General features: G+C 37.9%; 2 protein-coding genes across 2 annotated transcripts; one reads left to right on the forward strand and one right to left on the reverse strand.

The window, feature by feature from the left end:
• Positions 1 to 3,399: 3,399 nt before the first annotated feature.
• Positions 3,400 to 6,288, forward strand: LOC143845882 (putative E3 ubiquitin-protein ligase RHC1A). The gene is made up of 2 exons (XM_077354317.1): positions 3,400 to 3,555; positions 4,909 to 6,288. The coding sequence occupies exon 2, from the start codon at positions 5,041 to 5,043 to the stop codon at positions 5,941 to 5,943; it is 903 nt and encodes a 300-aa protein (XP_077210432.1). The 5' UTR covers positions 3,400 to 3,555; positions 4,909 to 5,040; the 3' UTR covers positions 5,944 to 6,288.
• A 6,413-nt stretch (positions 6,289 to 12,701) lies between these two features.
• LOC143845969 (nascent polypeptide-associated complex subunit alpha-like protein) lies at positions 12,702 to 22,150 on the reverse strand. The gene is made up of 4 exons (XM_077354404.1): positions 21,993 to 22,150; positions 14,184 to 14,265; positions 13,650 to 13,780; positions 12,702 to 13,242 (listed from the first exon to the last, which is right to left on the reverse strand). Exons 1-4 carry the CDS (start codon positions 22,050 to 22,052, stop codon positions 12,910 to 12,912), a joined length of 606 nt encoding a protein of 201 aa, XP_077210519.1. The 5' UTR covers positions 22,053 to 22,150; the 3' UTR covers positions 12,702 to 12,909.
• Positions 22,151 to 22,490: the final 340 nt, after the last annotated feature.

The raw sequence follows: 22,490 nt of genomic DNA on the forward strand, positions 1-22,490 counted from the left end.
CATTAGTCTTGTATGCATTGCCAAAGTACAAGTTTTTAAAGGATAGCACCGCCTTACCGCCTTGAAAATCCAGACGCATTCCAGCATCACAGAGTAGACTCCCAGATACCAGATTCTTGGCGATTGAAGGAACATGCTTCACATCTTTCAGTGTAAGAGTTTTACCACATGTGAGCTGACTACCACGGTTCCGACTCCAAGAACAGCAACTGAAGATCGGTCCGCCATAGCCACTGATTCTAATCGTGCAGTGTAGGTAGAGAATAGGGACTTGTTGGCACAGACATGACATGTAGCACCTGTGTCTAACCACCAGTCCGTAACATTAGAAGGACCCATAGTCTTCGAGAGCATTACCACAAAATTCTTCACTACAGCTTTAGACTCTTTCTTTGGTGCCTTGCAGTCACTAGCATAGTGGCCAGGCTTTCCATAGTTGAAGCAGTTTCCCTTCTTGAAAGTTTTCTTCTGAACATTTAGGTTAGACTTCTGGTCTATTGCCTTTTTCTTCTAGAACTTAGTTTTCTTCTTCTTCTGACTTTCACCAGTATTCTGAACTACCAAGTTTGCAGTTGCCTTTTGATTAGCAAGTAATTCATTTTTTGGAACGAATCCTTACTTCATCCTCAATCCTGATAAAACGCTTCAAATCAGAAAGTGGCACTTGCTTCTTTCTGAGGTGCATTTCAGTAGAGAAAAACAACCAAGATGGAGGCAACTTATTTACAATTGCTCCAGCGACAAAGAAATTGTCGAGCTCTACCTTATCCTCTTTCAATTTCTGAACGAGTTTCTCCAACTCCTTAACTTGAGATAAACCTTCTTGTCATCTTCAAATTTCATGTCAAGAAATTTGTCGATAAGGTGGGTTTTGGAGAGCTTCTCATCATCTCGGTACTGCTGGACCAAACCATCACAAATCTCCTTAGCAAACTCCTTTTGAGTGTAAACATCTGCTAGGTGGTTGGAAATGCTATTTAGCAAATAGCTCTTGCAGAAGTCATTGTCACGCTCCCATTGGACATCTTCGGCAGCATCATCCTCACTAAATGTAGGTTTGGCGTCGGTCACAGTATAATAAATTTTAAGCAATTGCATGCCAAAAACAACTTTTCGGCGCTAAGCATTGAAATTAGAACCATCGAATGTTTTCAATTTCAAGTTTGCTAAAAACCCATAGTAGAAGCATCCATTGCTTTCCAACGAATAACACTTTAAGATTGTTGGAGCAAGCGGTTGAAAACAATGGATCTACTAATGAAAAACAGTGCAAAAATATAAAATTATACTGACTTGAATGGAGGATGGATTAATAACGATCTTGATTACGATACTGTTGTACGTCCTTGAACGCCCACCTTAAAGTGTTATTCGGCCCAACTCCAGTGCATGATCACACGACCGAACCACCTCCAGGAACAGCAGGAGAATGGATTGTTGTAATGCACCACTCAACAATCCTATAAGGCAAGCTCTCTATTGAATACTTTCTATTTTTCTTGAGAGGCTCTAGAGTAGTTTCATTTCTTGGTTTCTCTGGATGCTAGAATGAGAGCTCTATTTATAGAGTTCAAGTAGCAAACCAAAGGACACCCATTAAAGGTGACCATTAATGGATTCATATATTTATAGGTGAGTCTTCTAAGAGTCATACATGAATCCTTAATCATAAAAGTCATGCATGAATCTCTAGATGACTCTCCATAAATTCCAAGTCCTTAAGAGACATGCATGAATCTCCACATTCATTGAAACTTCTAACATTTAATGTTTCAATAAATATAAAGCCATACATGAATCCTAATTCAAATGATCATCATTATTAGATACATGTTCAAGAAATAGAAGATTTGAAACTCATTTATTGGAACAAAATCCAACATATAATAGATAGATTGGGATTAAAACCTCATTGCAATAAGTTAAAGAACACCCATTATTACTTGTAGGTCTCATCTTTGGTGGATCCAGACTGTCTATTTGATAGGCCTTGACTTGTAACCCTAATCAACTATCTAATTTAAATAAATAAAAAATCAAAGCAGTCTAATCCTATTGTTCTAAGTCTGGTCGAGTTGAATCAGGTTGGCCAAGGGCAAAAATATTTAAAAAATAAAAAAAATTGGATTTTGAAAATCAATCCGTCGGGTTCGGGTTGAGCCCAGCCCAAGTTGCACCCCTAAATTTGTGCGTGTGTGGTCCAAAGGATTTTTGTAGACATAGTAGATAAAAAGTGAGAAGAGCAATTATTCGAGAAGGCCAAAACAAGCCAAAGACAGCTATGTGCACCATAATTTTTCTCACCGATTATTGCTTTGTCTTGTCACTTGCACGAGCCATGATGGAAAATAAATGAAGAACCTAAATTCTAAAATGCACCCTGCTACCCTGGTGTGAAGTTCGCACTCCTTAGCAAATGGGCCGGGTCAGGCCTGGTCTGGGCTTTGATGAATGACTTAAGTTCACATCTATACCCCCCCTCCAACTTGTGTAATACCCAAATTTTAGCGGTGCAAATTCAGTCTATTTTTTTGGAATTTGGTTGGGCTTTTCCCGTAAAATCGGGTTGGATTTGGGTTGGTTTTGATTCCAAATTTTTTTTTTCATGTGTGGGCCTGATTTCGGGTCGGGTTGGGTTAGGATTGTGGCCTTTGGCAATCCAACAAGACCCAAATCCAACCTTGTCCCCCTAATTTTATTGTGATTTTATTAAGACCTGAACCTGGTCCGACTCCGAACCAACCCAAATCTCTTCATTTTTTTAATTTTTTCATTGTATTATCTTTTTCATGGTGGTCCTCTCCCTTGACTAGCTCAGTCTTGGGAGTTTTATGCCCTTTGTTAATAGATATCTTTCTTTTGCAGGTAAGCTGGGATCGGACCTGCGATACATCTCTTACCATTTCAAAATAAAATAAAATCCAAACTCAACCCGACCCCACCCGATTTAGAAAATCGGGTTATATGGGTTAGGTTAGGGTTGGTTGATTTAAAGGCGGGTTAGGTTAGGGTTGATCCTCTTCAAACCCTAGGTTCGGAATGGGTCCGGTTAGGGTTGAAGTAATGCAACGTCAAGTTGGGTTGGTTAGCGTCAACCATGGTTTAAAATTTTGGTTTCGGTAACCGTTTCGGACCCCACTTAAAACCGAAATTTTGGTCCGAAATTTGGTTCAAAATTCCAGACCGAAATTCCGAAATTTTGTAACACTTTTTTTTTAAAATAAATAATGGCATTTAAGCGAAATTTCGGTCCGAAATTTGGTAAATGGCGAAAAATGAAATTTCAGAAAATTTCGGTTACGGTCCCCACCGAAATCCGAAATTTCGAAATTTAAAACCATGGCCTCAACCCAACCCGGCCCGAGTTGCTCCCCTTCACTTGACCAACTCCCAATGATGCTCAATAATTACAAGAATGAGGACTATGCGCACTACGCACCCCGCGTAGTGTAAGTGGGCCTCACCGTGTCGGAAAATCTAAGCTATTTGTTTTCCCTAGCTGGTGTTTCTTCTCGCCTCCAGAATCTTCTGTTCTTTTTGTCCCCTTTTCTCAAGGTGCGTCTAAGATTTTATTTTCCTCGATTTTCATTTCCTGGTTTTTTGTTCTCATAAATTCTACCCACTTTTCTAGTGTTTCATTTGTTCTTCTCTATGGATTTTTTATTGTTATATGTTGGAAATTTGGGTGGGAATTTTGCATGTTTGAAGATTGAAATTGCATATTTTGTATTCCTTGCCCTCTATAATTTTAGTTTTTTTTTTTTTTTTCCTGCATGATTTCTTCATTTTCATTTTTTTCTAGATTTTTCTAGTTTCTTGCCCTGTTTGGATTGAAAGAAAAACATTTCTGGTGGAAAAAAATTTCTTGGGAACATTTTTTGTTTCCTCAATTTTGAGGAAAATGATATGATTATGGTTAATTTAGAGTGATATCATCATAAATTGGAGGTTTCTCTAAATAAAAATTCAATATGGTTGGTTCAAGTTTTTTTTTTTTTTTTTATGTATGTATAATAAGTAGGAAATTTAAGAAAAAATATTTTCCTTTCCAAACTTTTCTTGAAATTTCTTGCAATCCAAACAGGGCCTTAGGGTTTTTATTTTTTCTATTTTCCTTTTCTTGGAATTAAGAATTGTATTTCTTGCCCTGTGGAAATTTTAGGGTTTTTTTTTTTTTTTTTTTCTATTTTCCTTTGCATGATTTCATGATTTGTTTCTCTTCCTTTTTTTCTTGGTTTTTGTATATAGCATTTGAAATTGCTTAGTTCCTAGCAAATTTGTCTTAGAATCTAGATTTTATCTACATGCTGTACAATTGTTTTGCTTTTCTTATTTATTTTCTTCAATATTTGATTTTTTTATTTTTTGAGCTTTCTTTTTCTTTTTCTGTATCCTTAGGCCCCATTTGGATTGCAAGAAAAACATTTCTAAAGGAAAAAAATTTCTCAAGGAATTTTTTTTTTTTTTTTTTTCACAATTTAGAGAGAAATAATGTAATTGTGGTTAATTTAGAGGGATATCATCATAAACTGGAGCTTCAAGTAAAGATTGAGTAGGATTGGTTCAGTTATCCTTTTTCATGTGTAGATAAAGTAGGTACTTTTTTAAATATTTTCCCTTTCTAAACTTTTCCAGAAAATTCCTGCAATCCAAACAATGCCTTAGCGGCCTAATGAATTCGGAACTTCTTGATTTGCTACTTGAATTGAGATTTTGAGGTTGTTTTCATTCAATAGTAGCTACTATATTGGCGTTTGTGTTTATATCTTCTGGTCTAGAAGCCTCCTACATGTTTGGTTAGATATAATCTCTGTTATATAATTGGGACTTGTGTTGATATGATGAAATGTGTGCTTCCTTCGCTCTCATTTGTGCATATTCATATTTATTTGGCATCTTTACTGTTAGCTGTTGAGCTGAGTTCTCTGTCGGCGGCAAGAAAGGGGATAGAGGGCACGAGATTCGGGTTTTGATCGCACTTTTGCTGTGGTTCTCTTAGTTCTTTTGAAGAGATCATTAGGAGGGGGGGGAATAAAAACCATGGCAAGTGGCAGAAATACGCATTGGTGTTACAGATGCCAGCAAGCAATTCACCCCCGAGGGCGAGACACAGTTTGTCCAAACTGTGATGGGGGCTTTGTCCAAGAACTCAATGACATGGAAGGCATTCTACCGACGGATTTCTTAGGGTTGGACTCTGGCGATGATCGAGATCAAAGATTCGGAATAATGGAAGCTTTCTCAGCTTTGATGAGGCAGCGAATGACTGGTAGAAATCGCGAGACTGGATTTGGTTCTGGACCTTGGTTGATTTTCCATGGACAAATGCCCGTTCGTATGTCTGAAAACGGTAACATAGAAGTCCTTTTCAATGGTGGGCCAGGTGTCGGACTCAGACGGGCCAACATCAGCGATTACTTCATGGGCCCGGGATTAGATGAACTGATCGAACAGCTTACAAGGAATGATCAGCGCGGGCCGCCTCCAGCTTCTAGGTCTTCAATCGATGCAATGCCCACGATTAAGATTACTCAGAGGCATTTGCGCACTGACTCACATTGCCCTGTTTGTAAAGAAAGATTTGAGTTGGGGACCGAAGCACGAGAAATGCCGTGTAACCATATATATCACTCTGATTGTATTGTCCCATGGTTGGTTCAGCACAATTCTTGCCCTGTTTGTCGCCTTGAATTGCCAACACAAAGTTCTAGTAGTGCTCGTTCTAGACCAAGTAATCAAAGTTCCAGTGGTAGCAGCAGAGACAATGCAGGGAGGCGTAACCCATTATCCTTCTTATGGCCTTTTCGTTCCTCAAACTCAAACTCAAACTCAAACTCAAACTCTTCTTACCGTAGTGAGTCAGGCGGGAGCAGTTCAACAACTGTCCGTGATGATAATCACAATCACGAGATGGGTTATTCTGGGTGGCCTTTTGATTATTAAGATAATGTCTTTAGCCTTGTTGGATTTGTGCGTTCCAGTCATAGTTCACTACTCAATCTCCAATTCAATGCTTTCATAATTTCTTGGAGTGAAAGTGGTTTTAAGACATTGGCATCTGCAAGGACTGCAACCCCTCTTTAAAGGTAATCAGAAGCCTTTGCACGTATCCTTCACTTTATGTATAGGATAATATGTTCTGTTTTTCTTTGTCGTCTCTGCCATGATAAAAGAAAAAATATATATTAATCGTTCTTATTCTGTAGTATATAAAACAGTATAGGGTTCATATATAATGTCCCCATGTTGAATGTTTTGGTTGTTGATTTTGATGTTGCTTCCAGAGTTCATATGCTTTTCGAATGCTGTATTACCCCATGTTATTAGCTATGTTTACTCTCTCTTTTTTGTGCTTGTATGAGATCTGAATATTCAAGCAGGGGGTTGCTTTAGAGGGAACTATTATTCACTAAAGTCGAGGAGGCCTCTTGAGCAGGCTCTCATTTCAGAATGAGCTACCTCCTACCGGTAATGTGTGAATACTATCAATAGGAGTTAAAGTTGTATATGTAGATCACGGTGCATTATTTATTATTTTCTATTATTTGAAGGTCAATGGTTGTTATGGTTATAACTTCTGGTGATATTGTTTAATTTGGGAGGGTGTTATCTTTGATTTTTTATCCTAATACATCAGAATTCTGTCTATCTAAACCAGTCTTCCAAAAAAGAAGCTTGTCACTTTTCCCTCTGTGGTTTAGCCCATTCCACATTGGATTTTTCAAGGTCCCTTTATCCATCCTTCCATACACCCCAACCTGGTGCGAAAATACCATTAAACATCCAAGTTTTATGGGGGGGGAAAAAATCCTCGTGATAACATCAAATCCGTTATCATTTCCAATCGATCCCTTTGTGACCCATGACTTCCCCTCATATATCTGTTGATAATTTCCTGTGGGTGTGTATTGTGGTGGTTAGGACTAAATGTGGTGTGCATACTTTTATGGTTAGTGTAGCTTTGGTGCAATCTTTGACCTTGCCATTCTTTGTCTTTCCCTTTGCACTAAGGTGGGTTTAGTCCGAGGGATTTTGAATTTTGCATGGACTCTTAGGGCCCGTTTGGATGCCGAGAAGATTTTGATTTGGATTTCTCATGTTTGCAGCCCTTTTTTGCATTGTAATTTGGATCGGATAAAATTCTTGGATTTCTAATTCAGCAGCTGACAGTGAAAAAAATCAGATTTCTAAATATGCTGTGGAAATAAGAAATTGGAATTCCACAGATCTGGCAGTTTCCTTAACCCCCTTTGCTCCTCAACCTCTCCCCTACACTAGAAAGTACCCCCTCCTTCTCTGTTTCCCTCTACATGAGCTGCCGGATCTATTCAATTTGTACTCAAAATGCAATTCCAAATCCAAATACAAAATGGGAGGTATCCAAACTGACCCTTACAGATTGTGGGTGACATTTATACTTAGAGAACCACAGTTGCTATGTAGCATTTAACATTTATACAAAGAGATAAACAGTCCTGTAGAATTAAACATTTATACCACACAATATATCTAATTGACACAGCTACAATCTATTTAAAGTTGGAACTTCACATTGAAATTTCTCTTTCCATTTCTGAGAGATAATTAAGAACTTGATTTTTGAAGGGTTGATCAAATTATCTTTTACCCATTTGTGATTTCTCATATAATGTGCATTTGGGTTCTCTTTTTCCTTTTCTTGTTGGAAAATGAAATGGCTGAGTTATGAGTTCCATCAGACTATTTGACTTTGTGAGCATTGCCCATCTACCACAGTTTAATGTATACACTATTTGTGCTCTTGATGGATGATGGGGAAATGCAGAAATATCTTCACCACAGACAGGAATAAAAGAAAGATAAAATACTTGCTCACATTTGTTGCCACTCATTTTATGATATCGAACCATGGACCAAGTTACCCAAAAAAATCCCACCTTCAATTATTAAGAGCTTGAAAAAGTTTGATTAGGACAGCTTGAAAAATTAGAGAGAAACCTTGCTTATTTCCACCTTTTCTCTCTATTAAGAGCTTGAAAATTTTGATTGGGACAGCTTGAAAAATTAGAGAGAAACCTTTCTTATTTCCACCTCCTCTCTTTATTAAGAGCTTGAAAATTTTGATTGGGACAGCTTTGAAAAATTAGAGAGAAACCATGCTTATTTTTTTGTGATAATCCACTAGATTAATTATGCCGAATCCCCACTACTTAAGCCTTAGAAACATTATTAGCTAGTCCTAAACCTATTTAGCCTTCCTAATGCTAAGATCCATAAACCCATTAGCGTAATCTGTACTCCTAAACAAGCCTCTCAAACCTCCATCACACAGAGCTCTTATCTTCCTTTTCCTCCATCTTCCTTCCTTTCATCGGCTCTAGGTTACCAGTTACATTTTATGTAGATTTCTATAGATAGGAGGCTTAGGATCATCTTATGGAAATGATTTACAGGAGACAGCCTATATACATTGTGGGTCAACAAATGAATGGTTTGGATCATCCCATGAACTGGGTCCCACAGTACTTTTTTGAAAAATACTGGACTTCACGCTCACACATCATATAAAATCTCCCTCTTATGATTTGATGGTTTGCTAAGCAATCGGATGAGGGTATTCTCACCTGGTTTATGATAGAAAATTAGAAATTACCTTGTAAGAATTTTGTGGAGAAGTTTGGAAACAAAACTTATTTCTAAAATTTCCTACTTTGTTTACATTGATGAAGATTACTCTGGAACCGACCCTATTCAATTTTTATTTAAGAGGGACCTTGATCACATCCCTCTGAATTAACCAATATCATATCATTTCACTCTAAATCATGGAAATAAAAAATTTCCCTATAAAAATATAATTTAAGGAAAAGATTGTACGCTCGAGCGTAACAAGCTTATGGTAAGCTCGAGTGCCCCAATCACATGGGTCCTACATTTTTTGTGGTGATCCAGAGCATTCATTTGCAAGGCCCTATCATAGATAGGGTGTGTACCAAAAATCAGCCCCATTGAATCATCCTAACCCCTCCAAAAGTGGAGGGCAAAAATGGGCAGATTTGTGGTCTGTCCATTTTGCCCTCCACAATGGGATGGGTTAGGAGTGGAGGGCAAAAATGGGCAGATTTGTGGTCTGTCCATTTTGCCCTCCACAATGGGATGGGTTAGGATGATCCTATGAAGCTGATTTTTGGTACACACCCTATCTATGATAGGGCCTTTCAAATGAATGCTTTGGATCATCCTAACAAAGTGGGCTCATATGTGATTGGGCACTCGAGCGTACAATCCTTTTACCTTAAGAATTTTTTGCCATGTAAACCCTATTTTTATTGATAAGTAATCACCTAAAAATTTCCTATCGTGCTCTATTGAGTTGCCGTGGTGGGTGGGAATCGTGGGACACATTTCATGATTTGATTTGTGGGGCCACCCACTACTCAATTTTCTTGATGATGGCCCACATTGGAATCACAGGGTATTTTCTTTGATCACTTGTCATGATAGGTGACACCTGATTTGATGTGGTGGGGCCTATAGGCAGCTTGGATTGATGAAGACAAAAATATGATCTAAATGTTAATGGACAAGATTTGGTCACAACAATTAGATCGGATGAGTATCGTTGGATGTTAAGAGCTGCTGTTGGATCAAATGTCAAGGGTGGTACTTTCACCGTACAAAGGCCTTGTTGTAAGGCCTTACACCCTATAATTTCTCCCTATCTTGTATTTCTTCCTTCTTCCCTCTCGAGCCTAAGACCCTATTTGTTTTGGATTTTGAGAATAATCTATTGAGTCCAAAACTGATTATTGTATTCAAAAACCAAATCCAATAATCAGTTTTGGACTCAAATCGGTTCTCAAAATCCAAAACAAACAGGGTGTGAGCAGATAAGATAGGTCTTAACAAGGAGATTAGACTGATAAGGACTAGACACTAGGGCTGGCAATTTCACCCGAAAAAGCGGGGATCCGCCCCGCCCCGCCCCGTTTGGGGAGGGGATTCCCCGATTTGAAAGGGGAAGGGGAATATAAAAATTCCCCGGTGCGGGGAGGGGAAGGGGATGGAGTTGTCCCCGCCCCGCCCCGCCCCGCTACGCCCCGCTAATCAATGCCATTTTTTGGTAAAATTTTAAGTGTTTTTTTTAAGGAAAACTACTAGAAACTCTGTGGATCGGCTACAAGATTCCCCCAAACATAAACTTAGCTTGTCTTTTCCTTTTAATTAGCTTCTGAGAGCATTTTGGGAACTATAATAACCTTTTCACAGATGTTGAAATAATAAAGACAAGCTGAGAGCCTGAGACGCTGAGTGTATGCAATTATCAAAAAATCGTAGTGCCAACAGAATTTTAGGGTTGGATTGCAGGTTTTAATTTTCAACAAGAAAAATTTAGCTACTAGAAATTTGTTTCATGACGGCACTAGACTGAATTGCAGTTAAAGAAATAAGTCATTTGTTGATTTTGTTCTCTTCTCCATTCTCATTTCTCATGCTCATCTGGGGGTTAACATGCTATACAGAATGAACTAATGAACATTATTTTGCGTGTGTGAGCGCCCACTTATGGACTTTTAAAGTTCATTGTGACTACTGAAATAGTTACTTTTTGCACATTGGCTGCCTGTTAATGAAGGTAATCCTGGTGCTCATTTTCTATTTATCATTCCATAATTTATGCAGAAAATTGCTGAAAGATGAGGTCCTGTTGTTATTTATGTCTCATCCATGCATTTCTGATTTTGTCCATCTGTTTGTTGATCACATGAATAGAATCATAGCATTCATCACAATATTGTCTGTAATGGACGTAGAAGAAAGAAGCTCTGCTTGCTGGTTTGGTTGGGTTCCAAAGAGGGGGCGGGGCGGGGACTTTGTCCCCGAAGGATGCGGGGAGGGGAAGGGGAAGGGGAAGGGGAAGGGGATTAGATATTCCCCGCGGGGAAGGGAGGGGGATTCCCCACCATCCCCGCAGAGGGGAAGGGGAAGGGGAGGGGGAAAATTCCCCGCAGAGGGGAAGGGGAAGGGGACCCCAACATCCGGCCCCTACCCGCCCCGTTGCCACCCCTACTAGACACCCCTAGCCCCAAGGGCAAAATGTGAATCAATTATCATATTTACTTGACAAAAATCCCAAGGTTGATCCGATTGATATTTTCCTAGAAAAAAATTAAATTCTGGAAAAACTTCTCCATGGGATTGAGTTAGCCAAATTGCCTGTAAACTAATCTTCTAGGAAAATTATTTTCTAAGAAACAAGTTTAGCCTAGATCCAAACAGCCGATTAACCTAGAACAAATTTAGTACGAGATAGTGAGAAGGACAAAAGGTGTGAGAAATGAAAAGTCAAAACGAGTTTCCAAATTATAGCTTGGAAAGTTGGAATAGATCCAATTAATCAAGACTTAAATTAATAAAAAATTGATTAGAATAGAAGAAGGGAGATGATATCAGCAAAACCATGTTTTTTTGTAATTGCACTAACCCATCTTGTCGTTTACTAGTTAAAGAGCTGTCGAGGGTTATTACAGTTCCCAAAAAGCTCTTACAGACTAATTAAAAAGGAAAACACACGCTACATTTGTGCAATTATTAAAGAATGGTTGTCCTGATATCATTTCTCTATAAGAAACTTCAAATTCCTTGGAATTTTAAGAGGCAAACCATCAGTTTTCATAACAATGGCTTAGTGGCTTCCATTTTGTTTAAGAAGCCCACAATTCATAACAACTAAATTAGAGAAATGATATCCACACTCATTATTTCGATAACGGCACTTCAAATGCATATAAATTCTCCATAAACAGAGAGCAGCTCCCGCTTTCAAGATAAAACAAGCCCGCTAGACAGCAAAGACCAAACTTTTCATAAGTTGTGAGGGAAACACCAACTCCCACGCTTTTCTCATGAGGGAGACATTCTGCCCAGTAGCTTTTTCTTTTTGATGACATAGGGTATCCCCACGCCAATTTTAAGGGCGGGACTATTCCCTACGGCTGCACGCAATTACCTGTAAACCACGCGCATCGGCCGGGTAAGTCCGGAGGGATTCGAACTCGCGTCACTGGGGAGCAAACCCATGACACAGCCCAGTAGCTTTGGCAGTGTTTTAGCGTGGAATATTCATTGCTTGAAAGGCTCTTGAGCTTATTTCATCTTGGGGGGTCAACTTGTCCCCTACATCAGCTTGAATGTATCTTCTTAACTAATAAAGTTACCCTTTCTCGAAAAAGAAGTGAGGGAAACACCAACAGAAATAAATGGCCAGAGCAAAGCTTCTGGCACCAAACACAGACAATCGAATCACAAGATTTAATCATGGGTTCAAACAGTAGCTGACCCCCCACCACAAAAAATGCAGCTTTTTTGGAGGGACCAATTTGTGCAAAACATGGAACAGCTAGTTCTCTAATGGGCCAAAAAAGATGGTACCACATCAGTTCAAATGGAAGTAAATTTCATCCTAAATCATGTAGCAGTAAAACTCTACTTCCACTAATGGAGCTAAGCCCAACCATGCAAATAACCAGTCATCTCAACGATTATGCAATCAGGGCGACGAGTTTTCTGGGAGTTACCTAGGTTAGAAATCCATGGATAATATAAAAAATGCACTTGGCAGACATAGATCTACTTATGTTTAGGTAAGACTCACAACCAGATCAGATCAAACCAAGTATCTATGCATCAAAACCATAGTATGACACAAATGGAACCACAAATAACGAGACAAAAACAAGACCTGACTTAATGCTTGTTGTTAATCAAATCCCTCACAGACGATTTCAACAAATCCCATTATAAGAACATTCATACAGCATTAAAACAAAATGAGAGACAAATGGAACACAAGCTTCGATCGCATAAAAGAAAGACGCAACGAAAACCACTCAGTAATGGTAAGATGAAATACCTATTTCAATGGGCTTTCTAGTTTGTAAGTTCCATGATGGCAGACACAATGTCACCATCTGCAGCCTTCAGCGCGTTAACAGCCTTAGACCTGGAAACCCCAGCCTGTGTCATTACCAATTCAATGTCTTTCGGCTCAACACCCGTCTCATCAACATCCTCATCATCTTGGGCCATGGCCGACGATTGAGGCTTAGAGATCACATGACTGAGATCGGGGGCCTTGAACTGCTCTGCGGCCTGGGTCTGCAATTGTGAGCTCAAGTCTTCAATCTTGGCCTCTCCAAAAATTACGTATGTGTCTGATGTTGGGCTTTTGAAAACATCTGGTTTCGAGATTACAAATAGTATCTGAAACAAAAGCAGCAACAAATGTTCAATAAGATATAACATTTCAGTGCCGAATTTCAGAAGGAATAGTGGAAGGGAACTGCCACAAATATCATAATTGGGAATATCTCGAAAAGGAAAAATCTCAGGATACATTAATTTTTTTTATTTTTTGGGTTTATAATCAGAAAAACGATAAAATAAAATTATTTAAAAATATATAAATTAAGAAAAATATAAAATAAAAATTGTCGTAAAAATAACGTGATACTATCTCGATAAATGAAAATATTGCTATTTTTTTAAATTCTAGGGATTATTTTGGGAGTTTGTCGGTTAATCAAAATATTGAGAAAAAATAGCTATATTTTGAGAAAATCAGGGATAATTGTGACATAGGATAGGAAGAGAGAGACGAGAAAACTGACATTCTTGCTCTTCTTCACAGTAACACGGCTGACACCAGGAATAGGTTTCATTCCAAGCTTCAGCATCGCCTTGCGACTCTTTTTCTCGCTTCTGCTCTGCTTTGACCTGCTTTCATCACCTTCTTGTGCTCCTGCAAACATTAAAATAGAAAGTCAGAGAGTGTTTATTTGGCAGATTATATGTACAGCTAAATCGAAGGAGAATCATTTAGTTCCCAAAGTATCCATCTTCAAAAATTCTATTGATCCCATACGAAAAGTGTAGCTAATGACCCAATTGGAAGTGCTTCATTTTACTATACAATATTATAGGAGTTATTTAGATAAATAGAAAGAATCAAATTTGACAAATTATCACAACTGGTACAAATAATGCAAAGGCCAAGTGGATGGACATAAACATGTAGGTAAAAGTAAGAATGTGCAAGACAAACCCCATGCTGGCAATTATTTGTCTGGAATTACATGTGGGTTTGGCAACGGAGCATTACGGCAACCATATTGAGATGCATGTGTGAATTGTGGAGGGATTACCTTCGGCATCATCCTCATCTTTGTCATCGTCATCGTCTTCGTCGTCGTCGTCGTCTTCGTCTTCAAGCACAGGCTCATCAGGCTGCAAATAAGGGTTTGTTCAAATTATTACTTCCCCATTCAATTAAATAGCTTTAAGAAATCCAGAAATAAAGAAAACTGCCTAAACATGGTGCCATATGGCTAGATTCCACAAGAAAAAGGAAATAAAACAAAAGAATTTGCTATTTTTAACACCCACAGTAAAACTCAGGTCCTTGGACGTCTAAGAATGAGCCACTGTAAGACATGAAAGATAACGGACTCAACATAGCAGGTGAATCGGGTGGTCTAGAGAAAGTAGGCACTGACAACTGGCATCGAAGAGCATAAAGCATAATATTCCAAAGAGAACATTAGCCAAAACTCAAGTCAATCTACTTTCTTTATCTTGGTACATGATGCATCCAAATTGCATCGATATAATATATATCTGCATTCTTCTCCATAGAGGAGCAAGAAGAGTACACAGTTCACTCTGAGCAAGATAACAAAAATCCCCAGAATTTTGAAAATCTCCAGTAGTTGTGTGTTATCTTCAAAAAATAAGACCTCCCTAATTTTATTTTATTTTAATAAGACCTCTCTAATATTTCCCAAAGAAAATGAGATTTTCTCAGTATTTTTAAGATAACATCGTGATATTTTGATAAGATTTCCATTTTAATTATTTAAAGTTTAATGTATTAATTTATCTAAAATTTTCACATTTGTTTTATTCAATGAGAGTTTCCCCATGATATCACGAGGAAAAAGAAAGATTGTGACAAATTTCCAAACGATAAATTCTTGAGAACAATATTATCTCTAAGGGGGTGCTAATTTTGCTTTCGCAAAAAAGCTTCAAATTCAATGAAAGGTTCCAACAATAAAAAAGAAAACTCTTTATCTTGAGTTTTTATAGGATGAAAGGCCTTATAGTCCATTATTTTTCAAAAAGTACCATACGGCCCACACCATAGGATGATCCAAACCGTCCATAAGATGGGAAACAACCTAAATAGGTTGTGCCCTCCTCTATAGATCTGATGGTTAGGATCAACCTACGGAAATGATTTTTCGGGCACAACCTATTTAGGTTGTGGCCCATCTAATGGACGGTTTGGATCATCCTATAGTGTGAAGTGTGAACCGTACGGTACTTTTTGAAAAATAATGGACTGTAAGGCCTTTCATCATATAAAAACTCATCTTGAAATAGGCTTTATGTTGTTTGGCTACCATCATGTATTTATTAAGGATTCAATTTTATATTGTTTGGATGCCATCTTGTATTTTCTGGGAAATTTTGTGTTGTTTGGTTGAGAAACATATCTTGTCCGACGATTGAGAAAGACGAGGTGTTATTGAGACATGCGAGACTGCGTTGGCATGAGAGTGGAGAAGGGGTAAGCCAGTTGTATAGAGAAAGGGAACAAAAACATCTTGAAATAGGCTTTATGTTGTTTGGCTACCATCATGTATTTGTTAAGGATTCAATTTTACAATGTTTGGATGACATCTTGTATTTTCTTGGAAATTTTGTGTTGTTTGGTTGAGAAACATATCTTGTCCGACGATTGAGAAAGACGAGGTGTTATTGAGACATGCGAGACTGCGATGGCATGAGGGTGGAGAGGGGGGTAGACTGCACCACGTAAGCCATTTGTATAGAGAAAGGGAACAAAAACGAGGTGGAATGGCTAATGTAAGGGGTGGAAATACCTTTTCCCTATTTTGCTAATGTAAGGGGTGGAAATACCTTTTCCCTATTTTGCCCCCCCCCCCCAAACACCCAAAATAGGCATGAAATGTTTCTGTTTCCAGCCCAACCGAAATGATATTGAAACCGAAACACATTGAAACCAAAATCGTAAGAATATACTATATCAATATGTATTACATAATTATATTTATATCAATTGAATGTAAAATGTGGTGTAAGCATTGTTGTAAAACTCGTTTCCTTTCGCCCGAAATGGGAGAAACTTTTCGGTTCTGACAAAAAACCGGAACAAAATGGGTATAAATACCGTTTCGTTTTGGATTTCGGAAATTTAGGACGAAATTTTCCAAAATCCGAAATTTCGTCCGAAATGGCCAAAATTCCGGATTTCGTCCGAAATTTGGAAATTTAGTTGTTTTTTCTTCTACTCTCCTGGTTTCTTCTTGGTTCTCTTTATCTTATTCTCTCCTCTTCATAGCATTTACATGTATTTTATTGTATTTGGATTAGGGATTGAGTTTTGAATACAAAATGAATAGATCCGGCAGCTCATGTTGAGAGGGAGAGAGAGGGAAGGGGGTACTTCCTATTGGAGGGGAGAGGTTGAGGAGCAAAGAGGGTGAAGGAAACTGCCAGATCTGTGGATTTCCAATTTCTTATTTGCACAGCTTATTTGGAAGTCTGATTTTTTTTCAGTCAGTTGCTGAATTGGAAATTCAAGAATTTGATCAGATCCAAATTACAATGCGAAAAGGGCTGCAAATGTGAGAAATCCAAATCAAAACCTTCTCTGCATCCAAATGGGCCCTAAGTGAATACCCCCATTTGGACTCATTAAAAATAGTTTCAAGACCCAATTCTGAAAGGATAAAAAGTCAGCTCAAAATTCGAAAAAATCTGGCCTGGTCAAAATCTTAACTTCCAAATGATATGGTATTTTTTCAATTTTAAAAATTCATAAATTCTATCATATTCAGAGAAATTATATGAGAGAAAATATCAACCCCCTTGATTTTTTATCAAGGGGAAAGTCAAAAAAGGGGGTTTGACCTGGATCAAAAATCAATGGGGAGAGTTTTTCTCTCTACCCTTGTTGGTGGACGGTCGGCCACCATGTAAAAACTCTCATATTCAAACATTATTAAATTCCAAAAGTCAGGTAAAAAAATCTCGTAATTTGGTCTCTAAAATTTTTTCATCTTGTCAGGCACTGGTCAACACAAGCATTTCAGATGATAATGATTTTCCTTAAGTGTTGGATCTTTTATATATTTGGTTCATTTAATTGTTTCTTATATTTTTTCTAACAATTTCTGATTTTTTGGATTTTGTTCATATTTTTAAGTATTAAAAAAAATTCCTTCGTCGTAGCAGAACAAAAAGTTTCAACCGAAATCGGAACAAAATGACATAAATGTTTCATTCCAGTCCCCAAAACGAAATGGCGACCGAAACGAAATTTACAACTAATTGTGTAAGTATCGTATATAAATGTTTATATGAATTACGTGTGAAATGTGGTATGCACTGAATTACATTAGCCTCATCATTAAGGCAGACAGCAACCTTCTTTTATTTCATCTATAACAACTAAGAAAGCCTTACTACCAAACCTGACAGGACTTGAACTAATGCAAACCTGTGCAACTGAAAATCATAGCCACTCACATCTCCATAGGCACAAAGCCAAACAAAATAGATAGGGGAGGGTCATGAATAACAAATACCAAATCCACTTGACAAAAAGAAATCTCATTGAAAATACCATCTAGTCATCGAGGTAGACTCCAACCTGTTCTTGCTCTAATCAAATCTAAGAACCGCTTGCTACCAAAACTGAGAGGACATCGAACAATGCAAACCACACCTACCCCCGACACCACTACCAAAATAATTACCATCTTCACTCATGGACTGTGGAAGAGAAACTAAACCCATGCCATTTCACCAAACAAAAAGAGAATCACACTTCATTTATTTTATGTTTTCCACTTTTTAGAGATGATGAGCTATGTCAAGAGAAAAAAGATAAAGGCATTGAGTACAAAAACGATTAAAAGATCTGCTCCATAGAAGAGGTGAAGGATGCTAAACTTTGGAGAATGCCTAGATACACCACCCTATCATCACAAACGAAAAAAAAAGTCTGCAATCGATTACCACCCACAAAGCCCACTAAGGAACAACATGCACAAGGTCAAGATTCAAATCAAATAAGCATCTTCTCAGTACTAAAGTTGCTAGTAGTCTTCAACTCCTGATTCCCTTTGCTATTTCAGTGAACCAAATGGAATCCTCAAGGGATGCATTTCATCAACTCAAATACAGATCTATTCTATGGTACCTCCAATAATGGTACATTCTCTTTAGGGACGGGTGGAGAAGAAGAAAATTTATTAATAGCAGACAATCTAGCCTAGCGGGATCATGTTCTCAATACAAAGAGTCCCTCTCTGTCCAGCCCTATAGCGAAGGAATTTGCCATTTCATTCACATTTTGAAAGATTTGAGTCAAGAAGGGGCCAACTCTATTCATTTCTCGTACTTGTACAATAATAGTAGACAGTCAAGCAACTCTCTATTCATATCTCAGATTTCTAAAGTAATAGCAGACAATTTCCAGGGAAGATCAAGTTTCCATAGCCCTTAATCACCTTCAACCCATAACTCCGATAGACCCCACACAACCACCCATGGAGTGATCCTCCAAAGAATTTTACCTTTTGTCACATATGGCCTCAGTTCTCCATCTCATAGAAAGCCCCCAAGTTTAGGTAAAAAAGTCAATGAAACAATAGTACATTATCCGAAAGAAACATAAATTATTGTTAGCAAATATGATTTGAAAAGAGAAAATGAAAGCACCCGAAGCCTGAACCTTGTTGGTCCCGTTTTGTGGTTCATAATCACTTGTTGGGATCTATAAATTCTTTATCACCATTCTTCAATTCCTAGTTCGTTTGATACGTACCTTTTGTTTCCGCTTAATATAGACTCCAAAAAAAGAACATTGGATGGAGAATATTCTCAAAGGCTCTTGTGTGGTGTTTTTCTTGCAAGAAAAACTTCTCAGGTCGGTCAATTGGGTCCTTTCTGTCAATTGGGTCCTTTCTCTCCACAGGTTTTTAAGGACCACCTATTTTTGGCAGGTAAGCCAGGGTTAGGCAAGACCCGACCATGTATATTAAAGAAAGATGAAGAATTACAATCTTGTATAAACCCCTCCATTACAATATTGGAAATAATCCTAACCAAATCAGATGGGATAGAAGATGAAGGGATTGGGAGTAGAATAATAAAAGTATAAAACTATCCACGAGCTTCTAAATATCAGCTACAATGCTAAGGGCCTTCCAACGGAAAGTATATTTGACATTAGTGACATTGATAGCAAATCAGTCCCCAGATTCAACCCAGATCACAGCAATATTCAACTTGGAGGCGCAGAGAAGGCACACATGAATAGCTTATGCCCAACATTGTGTTCTAAAGAAGCATCAGATTTCAGCTCAGTAGTATTGACATGTGGCTTGATCCAACTGCAATAGCTGGTATCCTTTTCGATGCCATTAATGGCACAACCCAAATTCAAATAAATGTCATTCTTGATGGACGGAACTTTAAAATAATTTAGACTGCTTTGGAGAGTAATGCGCTTAGGAGGTCTTTTCAAAATACAGGAGTTCCTTTCATTCCATTATGAAGTACGGATGAGGTAAAGATTATATGAATCGTTGTAAAAATTTGCCCCTTTCCCATGAATTTAGAGAGATACAATGCCCTTCAATGATGATCGTTTTAAACGGCTTTATTCTAAAATGAAATCTCCACAAGATTGAGCGCCAGATCCAAGCAAAGAAACAACATCTAAATAATAAGTGGTCCACTTATTCCAGTTCTGAATGACAGAGCACAAGAGGTACCAATATTGGAATCCCACTTTGCAATACGATATTTCGTAATAAGTCTGCCTTAAATGGCTTCCTCTAAAGGATTCGCGGGCAATAGTTTCTTTGAGCCATATAAGAGATAACCATTCAGAGCGACGGTACTTGATGCGGAGAGAGCTCCAAGCATATTTTAGATAAAAATTACCATCAGAGGTGGCAGCCCGTACCACACAGTCTTTAGAATTAGCAATGAAAATTGTGTTAATTTACTGCATAAAGTGTCTAGAGAACAAATCCATGTTCCTATTAACATTAGACATGAGATTGGTGATAGGGGAGCCTTGGGGGAAGCTTAGATCATGGGTGCTACGATTACTAAGGGCCACCAAAACACATTGAATAGACATTCTATTATTTATGCACGATTCATAAATTGTGTGATTCCCATGACAGATGCAGCATCTCCATTCGTGTTCACTATTATGAAGACATGCCTCACATAGTCACATGCAACCATGAACATCTCCACCAACGTTGCATGCCTCACACAATCACATGCACCCATGAACATCTCCACCATTATCACATGCCTCACATAGTCACATGCGTTGATTAGTTGTCATCAGACATAAATGAAACATATGTTTTTTAATACCATAGATGAAACATACTTATAGATCACAATGAGCATCTAAGTATTGCATATCAAGACCAGTACCATTTGCCACAAAAAGTCTCAAGCAATGTGTTTAATCCATGTAAAACGAATGTTCAATATCATACAATGAAATTCAGACCATCATCCTTCATATATTTAATGATTTCACATTGCTTTTCTCTACTTGCTTCTCATCCTATAATAGAACGCATTGCAATGTTCAAATTTCAGATACAACTTCCACAACGGTACGAGTTAGAATCCATTCCTTTCAGATTTCACGATCCAACTTACCAAAACTTATCTAATTTATCCCTTGGGAAACTAAATTGGAAACAAATCATTAAATGCATAATCACAAATTGACAAGAACATCATCGATATAATCAAAAGATAGTATATGTTATATTATACGATCATACATTTTAACCCTTCAAACTTTTATTTTGACCTTCAAGCCTAAGAGATCATAGATACTACCATCATAAAATAATGTCAAGAAGAAGAGAAATTGCTGTGTTGAGACCTCGCAGTGCAGAGATTTTAGAAAATAAGCCATTTCACAACCCCAATCATTAAGGAATTGCAGGAGCTGAAGCATAGAACTCTAAATAGAAGATCTTTGCATTTGCACAGTGGATTAACTATCGACTCAAACACTTCAACTTCGTATTAACAGAAGTGAAAAGAGAATGGTAGGTATCATAATGCCATTTTTTATTAAAACATGGCTAGGATTCAATTGGACCTTCAGACAATTGCCCATTTACACTAGATGAATAGTCCCAAATAAAAAAGAAATTTGGTTGACATTTGGGTGCCACGTCAGCAAAATTCCATGTTCGGTTGCTAATATAGCATTGAACTCCCTAGATTCTAGCTAAGATGTCTATGAGTAATTTAATGCATGCCTGCTGAGGTGGCATTCGTCCCCTCCGTATAACACCCAAGCCCAAATCCACAAAAAGGTGGAATTTTGCTTGAAATTTCTTGGTAATGGTGCTTTATCTCTTTCTCTCTCTTCTCTCTCTATATTGGTAATGACACCCCGTACTTATTCCCCTATTCTCCGAGTCTACGCCGCACAACCAAACACTAATTAACTCCAGACAAATCCAATGCATGTCTCCTCCCTGTTAACTACTTATTAAACTACTCTCCGAATATATGCCATGCAACCAAACAGACCAACATAGCTGAAAATCTAACATAAACAACGGGGCCCATTAAATAACATCAACCATCAATTTAAAACAAGACTACGCTCGACCCCAAATCATTAACAATAGAAATTTACATTTTAACAGTGCGAGTTCATGACAGAATGAAACCCTAACGAACGCAAACGTACCCTAGAAAATAACCACAAAAACCCTAGTTTCAATCTACTACTACTCAAAATTCATATACAAATTAAAGAACAGAAAACAGATTATTAACGAAATCGATCTATGAACTGGTGAATGAAAAAAAATTGAAAAAAAATTGAAAAAAAATGGGGAAAGAGGAAATCTCACATCGATCTTTTGCTGTTCGAGATGAGCAGCGAGGAGCTCTTCTTGAGTCTGAGCAGTCATGGCGATCTTTTCTATATATTTTTCTCTCCTGAGACACAAAAAACCCTAAAAACCCCAATCTCCCTGCAAGAGAACGAATGGGAAAGGTAGAGCTTTTATAGTCTAGGCTGATATGTTTGTTTCCGAAACTGACACTATTCTTTTGATAGAATTACGAAATTGTCCAATGCATTCGGATATTTTATGAGAAATGCTAAGCAAACTCGCATGAGTAGATTTTTTTTTTTCCTCTCGCGGGAAAACAGGACAAGCGAGAGTGTCTAGGTGATCAGAACCGTTGATCTTGTGGGCCGTTCTGAGATCATACATGATTGAATACAAGGTCCCATGAAAAAAGACAATCTGAACCCCACGTTCAAATAGAAGATATTTTGCAGCATTTTCATTTTGACCATTGATTCTTGCAATTGATAGAGAGTGGCGTCATCTCATTGTAGT

Source organism: Tasmannia lanceolata, unplaced genomic scaffold, assembly GCF_043159265.1.
Source record: "Tasmannia lanceolata isolate RefF3 unplaced genomic scaffold, GAP_Taslan_0.1 ptg000002l, whole genome shotgun sequence".
In the NCBI taxonomy this organism is placed as follows: Eukaryota; Viridiplantae; Streptophyta; class Magnoliopsida; order Canellales; family Winteraceae; genus Tasmannia; species Tasmannia lanceolata.